The sequence below is a fragment of the Myotis nattereri genome (assembly GCF_964212035.1).
Source record: "Myotis nattereri genome assembly, chromosome: 14".
NCBI classification, from domain to species: domain Eukaryota; kingdom Metazoa; phylum Chordata; class Mammalia; order Chiroptera; family Vespertilionidae; genus Myotis; species Myotis nattereri.
In genome coordinates, this window is record NC_138089.1 from 53,814,078 (window position 1) to 53,827,112 (window position 13,035).

Here is a 13,035-nt window from a genome sequence, read left to right on the forward strand (position 1 = left end):
CTGAGTCAGACCCGTGCCGCCATCAGTCTCCCTGTGAAAGAGGACCACCCGGAACCTCCCGGAAAAAACGCCGCCTTCCCGACTGAAGTGATTCCCACGAAACCACAGCTGGGAGCACAACTGGCTGAGATATCCATTCACCACAAACTCCGTCTCCACTCGCCTTCTCCAGATGCCACGGGGGCCAATCAGATGTCACATCAATCACATCATGTCACCGTCAGCACCCTGTCCCCAGGCCGCCCCGAGACTCCGGGGGCAGGAAGGGAAAATGAGGTTCGGAGCCAGGTCTCTGTCCTGCGGTCTCGGGTTGCTCCTCACCCCGTTGCCCCGCCGTGCCCAGCTCCCTGCCCTCTGGGCTGGGGTCTTGTGGTGATGGTGGCGCCAGGACCCACCCCCCAAGCATGCTAGTGAAACTGGCTGACGTGGGGCACTGCTCCCACACTTTCTCTCCTGGGTTAGAAACCCAAAGCGCCCGTTTGCAGAGCCAGGAGGAGCTCTGCCCGCCTCCGTGATGGTAATTAGGACGAAGCATCCCGCAAGACTCTGGGGTTCTGTTGTTCTGAACGCAAACCGAATGTGTTTGGGTAGCCAGGCCTGATCGTCTTGGCAGAGGACTGTATGCCACAGGCGGAGGGGGACCATTTCCGAGGCCGTGCAGCAGCCGTCCGCTCCAGAAGACCCACATGCCTCAGGGTGAAAAGTGATTCGATTAAGAACATGAGCGCACAACTCAAATTCTCAAAGCCTCGATGAGCAACATGCTTTCTGTCGGCCACATGCTATGGATGCCTAAATAGAGAGCAGCCCCCACATAAGCCAATCGCCCACTCCCCTAATTGAGGTGAACTGAACAAACTTTTTTGGCCAACTTCATAGAAATCAAAACTGTGCTGGCCTTTCAGGTGGGGCGTGGGAATTGACTTTGGAAAGAGGCCAGAGGGAACTTTCTGGAGTGATGGACATGTCCTCTAGCTTTATGGCGGTGGTAGTTATGTGAGTGATTTCAGTTGTCAAAATTCATCAAACGGAACCCTTGAGATGTAGTTGGTTGAGCATCCTCCTGTGCACCAAAAGGTTGCCAGTTCGATTCCTGGTCAGGGCATATGCCTGGGTTGCAGTTTGGATCCCTGGTCAGAGCACATTCGGAAGGCAGCCCGCCTCTCTCTCTCTCTCTCTCTCTCTCTCTCTCTCTCTCTCTCTCTCTCCCCTCCCTCTCCCTCTCTCCCCCTCTCCCCCTCTCCCCCTCTCCCCCTCTCCCCCTCTCCCCCTCTCCCCCTCTCCCCCTCTCCCCCTCTCCCTCCCTCTCCCTCCCTCTCTCTCTCCCTCTCTGTAAGCATGTCCTCAGGTGAGGATTAGAAAAAATAATTTTTTTAAAGATCAGTGCACTTTCGTGGATGTAAGTTTTACCTCAATAAAAAGTTATAATAATGAATTCAATAATACCTACTTAATAATATTTAACTGAATCAGGTAGGTGCATACAGTAGTCCCTCCTGATCTGTGGTTTCGCTTTCCACAGTTTTAGTTACCCACGTGGTCAACCATGACCCAAAAATATTAAATGGAAAAATTCAGAAATAAACAATTTATGAATTTTAAGTTGCACACCGTTCTGAATAGTGTGATAAAATCTTGAGCCATCCAGCTCCGTTCCACCCGGGACATGAATCACCCCTTTGCCTCGCGTATCCACGCTGCCTTTGTCACCTGCCTGTTAGTCACTAGTAGCCATCTTGGTTATTAGACCGACTGTCCGGGTGTCGCAGTGCTGTGTTCACGTCACCCTTATATAATAATGGCCCCAAAGCACAAGTGTAGTGATGCTGGCAATTCAGATGTGCCAAAGAAACGTCATAAAGTGCTTCCTTTAAGTGAAAGGTATGTATGTAAAGGGAAAAACATAGTATATGCAGGGTTCGGTACCGTCCACAGCCTCAGGCATCCCCGGGGGGTGTTTGGAACATACCCCCCATGGATAAAGAGGGACAGCTGTACTTAAAATTATATGTGAACTAGAGGCCCGGTGCATGAAATTCATGGGGGAGGTGGGGGGCGTCCCTCAGCCCAGCCTGCACCCTCTCCAATCCAGGACCCCTCAGGGGATGTCCGACATCCCTCTCGCAAACCAGGACAGCCAGCTCCTAACCGCTCACCTGCCTGCCTCCCCTAATCACTCTGCCTGCCTGCCTGCCTGTTCCCCCTAACTGCTCTCCCCTGCCAGCCTTATGGCCCCTAACCGCCTCTGCTGTGGCCCCGCCACCGTGACTTTGTCCAGAAGGACATCTGGAAGACATCCGGTCTAATTAGCATTTACCCTTTTATTCGTATAAATAATATATTACCCTGGCCAGTGTTGCTCAATGGTTAGAGTGTTTGACTGTGCACCCAAGGGTTGAAGATTCCAGTCCCAATCAAGGGCACATACCTGGGTTGTAGGTTTGATTCCCAGCCCTGGTTGGGATGTGTGCAGGAGGCAGCCAGTTACTGTTTCTCTCACATCATCTCATCAATGTTTTTCTGTCTCACATCAGTGTTTCTCTCTCTCTCTCTCTCTCTCTCTCTCTCTCTCTCTCTCTCACACACACACACACACACACACACACACACTTTCTCTAAAAAAAATCGATGGGAAAAATATCCTCAGGTGAGAATTAAGAACAACAACAAAAAAGAGTAACATTAATTTATACCATCCTTCCCATTCACACATTTCACAAAATGATGTTATGTACATGTACATTTTTCAAGATCCGTGCCCATTACGAAGCCACTTTTTAGTTGAGAGTTTTCCAGAGCCTGTCGTCTTCAGTCTGTCCAATTTATTTGAGATACAGAACATTTTGGGTCCATGTTTAGAGCTGAAATTTCACGGAAAGACACCCCCATTTGTATAACGTTACAGCGCTTGTGTTCCTCGTTCGTCTGGTAAGTTATCACGATCCGCACTACATAAGCCACTTGTGTTGTGCTTTCTGAAGTGAGCTTTCCAGTATTTATCACAACTTACAGCAATTGCACCCCAGGAATAATCACCGATTATGTATTAAATCTCATGGCTTCCTTCCCATTAATTCCCCTCCAGTGACTTCTGAAAGCCTCCAAAACCAACTGATTAAAATATTTCAGGCCGGTGTATCTTCCCAGGTTTTGCGGTTCAAATAAAGTAATTGAGAAAATACCGAATTATGAGATACTTTTAAAGAATAATAAGTCGTAAACTGTGAGATATTTGTAAAGGGACCACTCTTTCCTAATAATCCACTTGAGGAAATATATCTTCCCCTCATTTACGTTCAGGCCTATACTACAAAGTAAATCCTGGCCTATGTGTTCAGACCAAAGATAAAATAGAGATTAATTTAGCAAATTTGGGGGTCTTATTTTATAGTTCATTACTAAAGGATTAACATTGTTAGCTTACATTAGAAGTTTCTTTATGTAAACATTTTAAACTAACCCTACCATGAATGCGAAGTTGAAAAATTATTCAATAAATTCAAAGCAAACACTGTATCATACTCCAGGGCATTAGAGATAAGAGAGTTTAAACAGATGCTTCTGGTTAGGGGTGGAATTGTAAACACAATCCTACATTATGACTTGTTAATTATTCATTTTGCTACTTGGCCTTAAGCTTCCACCAGTGTGATATGATACTACATAAAGACCTTGTTTTTTTCAGCAACTCCTCAACGTAGACATTAAAAACAACTTTGTTCTTAGAGAAATCAACATGGAAGAGTGTACACCGTTGTTGTGGGTTTCTATTGGTTTTCATGTTCTGTTGCTCAGCACCATTGCTGTTGCTGCCAGAGGCAAAATCAGGCGGCTGCAAGACACGAGAGGGTTGTATAGCACTCTAGGGGTTCCATAGAACACAGTTTGAAAACCTCTGGCGGTGGACTATATATAAAGGTTGGGTCTCAGAAGACCGGGGTTCAAAACCTGTATTTTGGACTCCGTGATTGTTGGCAAGTGACTTAACCCAAGTCTCATTTTCCTCCTCTGGACAAATAGCATGAATGCTTATCTCTCGGAGTTGTACTAAAAGTGCTTGTAAATGTGCCTTGGAAACCATCAGGATTAGGTCTGTTTTGTTCCTTAAGACGTTCTGTTTCCTAGGCACATCTCCTGTGCATGTTGAGTGCCATCTCCTCTCAATTATTTAAGGACTGAGACCCACACTTTCTGCTGTTCGGTCATGTTGATGCTTCTACCTCTGCCTGGCGGCTTTCCCCCCTTACTGTCCACTGGGGAATGGACGGGGCAGGCTCGCTTTGGGCTTGGCTGCTCCCACCGCTACAGTAAGAGACTCCATGCTCACGATCCATTCTTGCGTCGGCCGCGCTGACAGACTTCTTTTCCTTTTCAGGTGGGCCAGGAGAAGGGAAACTGTTCCTTCCAGAAGAACCCGACCCCCTGCATCATCCCTCAGGAACAAGAAAATATCTTCCACACTATCTTTGCTTTCTTCACAAAGTCTGGAAGAAAAGTCTTGGTGAGAATTTGCTGTCTGGTTGGGTCCCCGTGGTTGGTCCTCCCTAGGAAGGCAAGCCTGAGATGAGAGGCCAGTGCTCTGGTTGGCATGTCTTCTCCACCAAATCGGGCTTTAATCCGTTATCTTTGAAAGTCACAAGGACTGGTGGTCAGCTCCTGTTTTTCAGCCTGAGGTTTCCATCAAAGTGTTCAATTGACATTTCAAATTCCATTGCCCAGCAAAGAGAAAGCCTTTGCAACCCACCAAACTCAAAGTAGTGAATCTTTTCTCCACCGAGTAGGCGTCTCATCGAGAGGGATGCTCCTTGTGCAACCACTTTGGAAAACTGCCGGGCAGTATCTGTTAAAGCTACAGATATTTGTATCCTGTGACCCAGGAATTCCACTCCCAGGTAGATCCCCAAGAGAAATGAGTACTTGTGTCCCCCAAAAGACATGGACGAGAAGCACAATCAATGTATGATAGCCAAAAGCTGGGAACAGTCCTAACATCCATCCACAGGAGAGTGTGTAGACGATTGTGGTGTGGCCATCCACGGGAGGATACAGAGCAGTAGAAACTGCTGCACGCAGCAGCACCAATGACTCTCCTACACATGATACTTGGGTGGCAGAGCTGGAGACCAGAGGACCTATATGCCACTTACATGAAGTTTAGCAAGAGCAAAACTGTCAGTGGCGATGGAGGTCAGGAGAGTGGTTACTATCGGAGGAATAGCCATGGGAGGGGGCCCTAGAGAACCTGCTTACGTGCTGGCCATGTTCTACCTCTTGATCTGGGTATGAACAGAGGTAAAAATGTATCCGGATGGACCCTCCAGATGCAATCTGTTTGCTGTTTGTAAATTATACCCCCATTTCTTATGCTTTTCCAAAGTCCCCTCCCCCCATATCTTTGGTTCCGTCTCCTTAGCTTCTTTTTGCAGCCTAGGCACATCTCGTACGCATTTCCGTTCCTGTAGAAGATGTAGGGCTGATTGCCGCTTGGAATATGGGGGGGGGGGTGTTTTTTACTTACCTAGTGCTGATGATGCGTCTATTTTTTAAAGCGCTTAGAACTGTTAGGAGTAGTGATATCTAGCGGTTTGGTGCCACTCTGTACCCGGCTGAAAGTTTTACCCCCCACATAAAGCATCGTAAAGGTATGTGTGTACATTTTGGACCCTACAGTGCAAAAGAGAATTTCTCGTTTGTAACTTGCATTTGGAATATATAGGTTTTGGGGTGTGTTTTTTTTGGGGGGGGGGGTTAGGTGGTTCACATATTGTCTTGGCCCAACATGTGTTTCTCTTTGCTCCTGTGTTTTCTTGAGTCAAATGACTCCTTAGCCCTCGAATCTGCCCTCCCTAAAAACATGGGCATGGACGTGTATTTGCCGCTGCACAGGCAGCTATTCCATAATGTAGGAAATACATCTTGTGTGCATTTCTCATAAGGAAAATGCTTTTGGAATATGTAAATGTGTTTGTTTTTAAAAAGCAATTCTTTCTTTCTCGCAAAATCCAATTTTTTAGTAACCAGGGAGCTGCTTTCTCCCAGCTGCTTGACTTGAAGGCCTGTTCTGGTGCCCACCGGGCAGGAAATCCCTCCATTGCCCTCTGGTGGCAAGAAGGAGTGATCGCATCTTCCCCTGCCGTTCCTCTGCCTGGAGTGGTCTGAGTCGCCGGGATAGAAGCAGGTGGAGCCTTCTGCTCCCCAAACGGCCCGGCATCTGTCTTCGCTCTTACTACCGTTGGTCAGCCCTCTGCTTTTCCTTCTCAGGACTGTGAAAAACCAGGAATCGCTTGCCTAACAATGCACTGTAACCTGAGCGCCCTTGCTAGAGAAGAAAGCCGTGCTATCGACATCTACATGCTGCTGAACACAGAGATATTGAAGAAGGTAAGTCCTGAGCCACTCACTGCACCCGCGGGGTTCACTGAAGAGCATCCGGATGGGTTTCTCCTGAAACGCTGCCTGCCCCTTCTGCAGCGTTCTTGGCCGGCGCCCGTGGGAATTCTGCCGGAGGGTGCCAGGGGGAAACACGGGGCTCGCTATTCAAAGTGCGGGCCAAGGGTCCGCAGCAGCACCTCCCCTGGGAGCTGGTTAGCCATGCAGAATCTTGGGCTCCACCCCACACCTGCTGAGTCAGCACCTTCATTTTAACAAGCTTCTTGGTTCGCACATTTTTCTCTGCCTTTCGCTTGTGTCTGAATCACCTGGAGACCTCGTTAAAATGCAGATTCCTGGGGGTGAAGCCTGGGATGCTATAGTTCCAACAAGTTCCCTGGTGATGCCAATACTGTGGGTCTGGGGACCACATTTTAGACAAGGGGTTGGCACACTTTCTCTGTAAAGGACCAATCTATATATATAAAAAGCCAGCAACCAGAACACCGGAACGGCCAGTCGCTATGACACCCACTGCAACCAGCCAACCAGCCCAATCAGAGGTGCGGCCGGCAGGCCTACCTCCCACAGCCCCTCCCATCGGCTGGCCCCACCCCTGATCAGCTCCTCCCACACCACCCCAATCAGCCCCACACACCTCTATTGGCCCATAGCCCCTCCCCCCAGCCAGCTCCGCCCCCACTCAGCCCCTCAATCACAATTGGGGGCCAGGCTGGCTGACCAACTTCCCGTGGCCCCTCTCCCCGGCTGGCCCACCCTCAATCAGCCCCTCCCACCCCGATCAGCCTGTGGCTTCTCCCCCAGCCCCTGATCAGCCCCCATCGGGGCAGGCTGGCCGGACCCCACCTGTGCACAAATTCGTGCACCAGGCCTCTAGTAGTAAATATTTGAGACCTGCAGGGCCATACAGTCTTTGGCTACTGCTCATCTCTGCCATTGTGTCGTGAAAGCAGCCATAGGCAGTGCTCAATCAAATGGGTGTGGCTGGGGCCCAGTGAAGCATCTACAAAAACAGGCAGAGGGCGGGGTTTGACCCGTGGGTGGTAGTCTGTGAGCCGGGTTTAGATGCCACCTTGTTTCAGAGAAGTCCAACTTTTAAATCTCAAGTCACTTTGCTATTGTGAGTTTATCCAAAGTGGTTCATAGCCCCGCCAGTGTGGTTCAGTGATTGACCGTCGACCTATGTGAACCATGGGGTCATGGTTCAATTGCATGGGTTGTGGGTTCGATCCCCACTGGGGGGCATGCAGGAGGCAGCCAAGCAATGATTCTCTCTCATCCCTGATGTTACTCTCTCTCTTTCCCTCTCCCTTCCTCTCTGAAATCAATACAAATATATAGTTTCTAAGTTCATTAAAAAAATACCTCAGTCAGTGAATCAGCGGCCCTTAAAAAATCATACAAATTCACTCTGATTTATTTTGACAGAAGAGCTGCTGAGTACGAGAGGCCACATCCAACAAGATGCTTTAAAAATAATCACATGCGAAGATAACACTAAATATGCATGTTAACCACAGAGAGTCTATTTATTTTCCTTTGGAAAAACTAGACGTGTCATTTGGCGTAAGCCCGTCCGTGTGCGAATGAACGTCCTTAGGAAAGTCATTCCAGGGCTGTTTTCCCACTTGGGCACGGCAGTCCCACGCTGACCCGAGAAGTCACAGGCCCTGGGAAGTCAGGATGTTTCCCCGCGTCCTGTGTGGAGCCGGGCAGCCCTCACACACCCAGGGAGAGCCACCCACAGTCCCACTTGCTCTGGTTTCCTCGGGAGGGAAACGGGTTTGGGGTACATTGGGGTCACACAGTAGAGCTTCCCTGTTGCCCCTGTCCCCTGAAAAGGGGCAGAGTTGCGAGAGGCCCGGGCATGAGTTAGAGCACCCCTGGCATCGTGTGATCCCAGAAGGGGGTCTGGAAGCCCCGCATCACTGCAGGTGCCGCCCTGGCCTGGGGCCCCCGGTCAGGTGACAGACTATGATGGTAGACACATGTGCCCTGCCTGTCTGTGTTCTTGAAAAATGGGCCTGGTGACAGTTTTATTCCCCACTGTCGACCGAGCCATGGTGTTGGCACTGGTGGCGGGAAACCACTCCAATCCCCCCTTCATCCTGAACCCAGGCGGCTGCCCCTTGCACTTCGGTCATTTGTCCTTAACCTACAGGCCAGGCCTCCAGCCTTCCTTGTACCCAGCTCTGCGGCCTGACCCTCTGCATCTCCCTCTCTCTCCGGGATCCATGGAGACCCTTTGCCAAGCAACATGTCCCACTGACTCTGTCCCCCAGGGTCACCCAGTCCAGTCTGCGCCCTAAGAGCAGAAAGCCAGCGGCTGACTTCTGCGGGTGCTGGAGGGTCATCCTCCCTGCAGATGCTTTTTCAGCAGCAATTCCAGGCCTAGAAGGAGGCTGACCTGGAGGCCAGATGGGGCCCAGCTGCTCCAGGTGCTTGAAATGCAGTGTCGGGGCCACAGCCCGCCCCCCTTGGGAGAGGAGCGGGAGTGGCTCCAGGAGCCCCCCACTCCCTGAGGATATGGGGCGGCGCCAGCCCTGTGGTTCGCCTGGGCCTCCAGTGTGTTTATCTTCCTTTGACCTCAAGGTCTGGCCCCAGACAAGGGAATTTGAGGTTTTATTGCTTTGACCTTAAGTTTTCATGTGAAATGTGGGATCTGATTTTTTTAATTACCAGAGGACTTAGATTCCTTTGAAAGGGTTCTTCTCCCACAGCCACCAAGGCCTGTGCCGGGGCAGCTTCCTCACAGCTCAGCCTCTAACCCGACAGTGAGCCTCCTTATTACGGTTATTATCATGGTCATGGTTAGTACCTGAGATGATGGTGATAATTATTATTATCCCAGATTGAAAATGCGATCTGGCCCTTTCCTAAGCCATATTTTGCCAACCCCTGTCTTTTTCCAAATTCCTTCTCCATCCCTGCCTGGGAGCTGTGTTCTGCTTTAATGGGTCAGTGGCTCTGACTCTGAGCCTACCCAGGCCCCTGTCTCTTTGGTCCACAGCCTAACGTATTAGCCCGATGCTTCCTGCTTCCTCGTGTCTTTCCATGTGTAATGGCTTTGAACCCAAAATATCTTCATGTAGGAGCAAAGAAAGAGTTAAAAGTAACTCCTGGAAAGGGTTGGAGGGTTGTGGTCAGGGCAGGAAGATGCTTGCGAATGTAAATCAGATGCCTGCTGTGGAATGCCAGGCCTGGGTTTGTTTTACACAATTTAAGCTGTATTTATTCTCTGCTCTTTGTGACTACGTCCGTATCAATACCCAAATGCCTGGCTCTTTGCGCTCGGAAACCACAGCACACAAGCTAGCAATGTGCTGGTGGTGGGCAGACTCCTTCGTTTTTCCGCATCCTCCGGGATATGAAAGAATTCTCCAGGGAGCCTGGAGATCTCTGCCTCGGGGGTGCCTGGGATGGGGAGGTATCTGATTCAGGGATACAGGTTTTGTCCGGTCCGCAGGGAATCCTGGCATTTCGGTTCTGCCTGGTCCCCAGCCATGGTCACTGGAAGATCTGACGGTGAGTTGTGCTATTCCCTCTGCAGGACAGCTCGTCTGTCATCCAGTTCATGACCCGGGCCAAGGTGAAAGTGGACCCTGCTCTGAGGGTGGTGGAGATCGCCACCGGGAACCCAGAGGAGATGATGGTGAGTCAGCCCCTCCCCGCCCCCCACCACCGCCACCCACTGGGGCCGCCCTCCTCGGAGGGTGAGGGAATCTGGGTGGCTTGGGGCTGGAATTTGAGGGTAAACATGGTCTCTGAGCCAAGAGGCTGGCTTTGTGGTAGGCCCAGGACCATGCCTGCCTCGGCTCCCGGCCCCCCGGGGAGGACTTTGCGGCCTGCTCTTGTCGGGATCGCATTGTTCTTTAGGAATCCATCCTGAAGTGAAGGCTCCCTCCGGTGACCCGCCAAAGGAAAGAGTCTGGAAGGACCCGTGACAGGGCTTGGGTTTCCACGCGGAAGCCAAGGCTATTTTTATCCTCCGCAGACCTTTCCCTGCAACCTCAGCTGCCTCCCCCATGAATTTGCTCCATGGATAAGCCCTGAAGGAAAACAAGTCTGAGTAACTCAGAGAGGACGCATCCAAATCGCCAAGCCTAGAGCCTTCCCTCTCATTCCCACCTCCCCCTGGTTCTCCATAAAAGGCAGTTGGCTCGCTGGCCACCAGGACGCTGGGTAGGGGAGAGGCTGGAGGAGAAGCCTGGCCTTGGCTTTTTGCTGCCTTTTCCTGGGGCGGGGAGAGGAGGCTCACCCTTTGACACCCACACTCAGCTCCCAGGCACCTGGGAAGGGGAGACAGCAGCCTGTGAACTGGTTTTGCCAATGAGCCGGGCGAGGATGCCACCTTTTTGCATCTCCTTCCCTGGAATTTGCCTTATCTCAAGGGAGACTTGACCCTCTGACCCTCTCTTGGAAGAGTCAGTGCTGCTGGGACAAATGTACAGAAGTGGTATGTTCATAAAGATTTTTTATTTACAAAAACAAAAACAAAAAAAGGCCCTCGCCGGTTTGGCTCAGTGAATAGAGCATCAGCCTGAGGACTGAAGGGTCCCGGGTTCGATTCCATTCAAGGGCATGTACCTTGGTTGCCGGCTCAATCCTCAGCCCTGGTCAGGATGCATATGGGAGATAGCCAATCAATGCATTTCTCTCACATCGATGTTTCTCTCTATCTCTCCCCCTCTCTTCCACTCTCTCTCAAAATCAATGGAAAAATATGGTCGTGTGAGATTGTTAACTTATTTTCTGATAACAATGGAGACACCACATGTCTAAATGTTAGGATGGGATTGGGCCAAAGCCCATCCTATAAGACCCTGGTTGGAAAAGGTCCAAGTAGAAATCAGTCTCCAGGGACCTCAGTGACGTCTCAGTCCTGCTGCCGGTGGTGGTGAGGGGGAGACAGGCCACCAGCTGGGACAGAAGGACTTCCATGTGAACCTGTGGATGGTGAGGAAGTCAAAGCTGCCCAGGACCTGGCGGATCCGGGCTCAGCGGGGAAGGCCTGTCAGATGTGCAGCTTTCCTCCTCTCCACACTGGGGAACCGTCCACGCAGTCGTTTCACTAACAGAAAGCGAATGGGATGGGGTGGGGTCACGCTGGAACCCCTCCCTGCCAGCGGCCCTTTCCCTGGCAGGTGCAGTCTGTCAGGTTGGCTGGGGCCTTTTGCTCCCTGCCTTTGGGCCACGTCACTGCTCATGCAGACGTTTTCCCGGGATGTGAAGGAGAAGGGTGACTCACTGCTCATGGTCGTAGCGCTGGTTAGAGTCTTATAGAATGACATACACGCCCAACACGGGGGCCTTGGAACGTTGTGGTGGGCCACAGTGCTCCCAGCCAAGAGCTCATGGAAGCGCCCTGGCCGGGGCGCTCAGTGGGTTAGAGCATCCCCCAGATATGCCAAGGGTGCAGGTTCGATCCCTGGTCGGGGCACATAAAGAATCAACCAATGAACGCGTAAATAAGTGGAACAACCAATTGATGTTCTCTCTTTCTCTCATTTCCTTTCTCTCTCTCTCTTAAAAAAAGATCAATAAAATTTTTGTAAAGAGCAAATGGAAGTAATTAACAGGTTCCCTCCAGGTGGAATCCCTTGTGTAGATTTTTTTTTTTCAATCTGTCACTGGGAACAGGGCCCTCGATTTTCTGGCACACTGAGCAGTGTGTGGGATGCAGGAAGACATTGCTGAGCATCCTATTGTTGGATAGTGAGTCATCTGAACACCCCCGAAACACCACTTCCATTCCTTACTGTTCCATCGCGAGCGTGGGGGTGACACTTTCACTATTGAGAGTTCTTTGGAAGAAGCTGTCAATGCAACTGATTTTTGCAGTACTCCCAAGAAAAAAAGTAGCACCAGCGTCGCCCACAGTGCCTGCCCCCTTCTTCCGCCTTTCCCGGACTTAGCTTTTTTCAATCCAGGAGCTCCGGTGAAGTTCTACCATCTGTTCTCAGCTTTCCTGGCAGGAAAAAGAAAAAATCTTCTCTGAGAAGGAAGGTTTGCCTTTTTAGAACAAACTCGTTCTTTCCTGCGTGATCCTTCCGAATGCCTGGCTCTTTGTCGGTCGTCCCTCTGAGGGGAAATTTCCATAGAGGGCAGCCACCAAATTTCAATCAGGCAAAAATGTCACAGGATTTTAGATTAGGCCCCAAATTGTTATGGCTTTGGAATGAACAGGAAATGTGCTTGCAGCTGGTCTCGAGCGGGGCGGGGGTGAGAAGAGGAAACAATCGTGTGGGTTTTCATTTATCTTCATTGTAGGAAGTATTACAGATGTCCCCCCTTCTTTTCCCATTGACCCCCCTCCACCCTGCACCTGCCCCTCCCAGGCCTTCACCACACTATTGTCTGTGTCCAGGGGCTATGCACATACGCATAGAAGTTTCCCGGTTAACCTCTCCCCACCCACCCTCCACCCCCACCTTCCCTCTGAGATTCGTCAGTCTGTTCCATGCTTCTATGTCTCCGGATCTATTTTGTTCATCAGTTTATTTTGTTCATTCGATTCCACATAACAATCAGCTTTTTAATCACCTCAGGTCTACATGGTAGTCAGCTTAGCTGATAGGGAAATCCAGTGACTTCCCTGTGACCTCTTGTGTCTTTTCTTGTTATGCCATGGAATGAGTCACGCAA

General features: G+C 50.5%; 1 protein-coding gene across 1 annotated transcript in view; it reads left to right on the forward strand.

Annotated features, from left to right (window-relative positions):
* ITGA9 (integrin subunit alpha 9) overlaps positions 1 to 13,035 on the forward strand; it is a 249,627-nt gene that overhangs the window by 211,201 nt on the left and 25,391 nt on the right. The window contains exons 22-24 of the mRNA XM_081105874.1: positions 4,376 to 4,501; positions 6,262 to 6,381; positions 9,941 to 10,042. Of these exons, the coding sequence (XP_080962000.1) occupies positions 4,376 to 4,501; positions 6,262 to 6,381; positions 9,941 to 10,042 (348 nt within the window). The remainder of the gene's footprint in view (positions 1 to 4,375; positions 4,502 to 6,261; positions 6,382 to 9,940; positions 10,043 to 13,035) is intronic.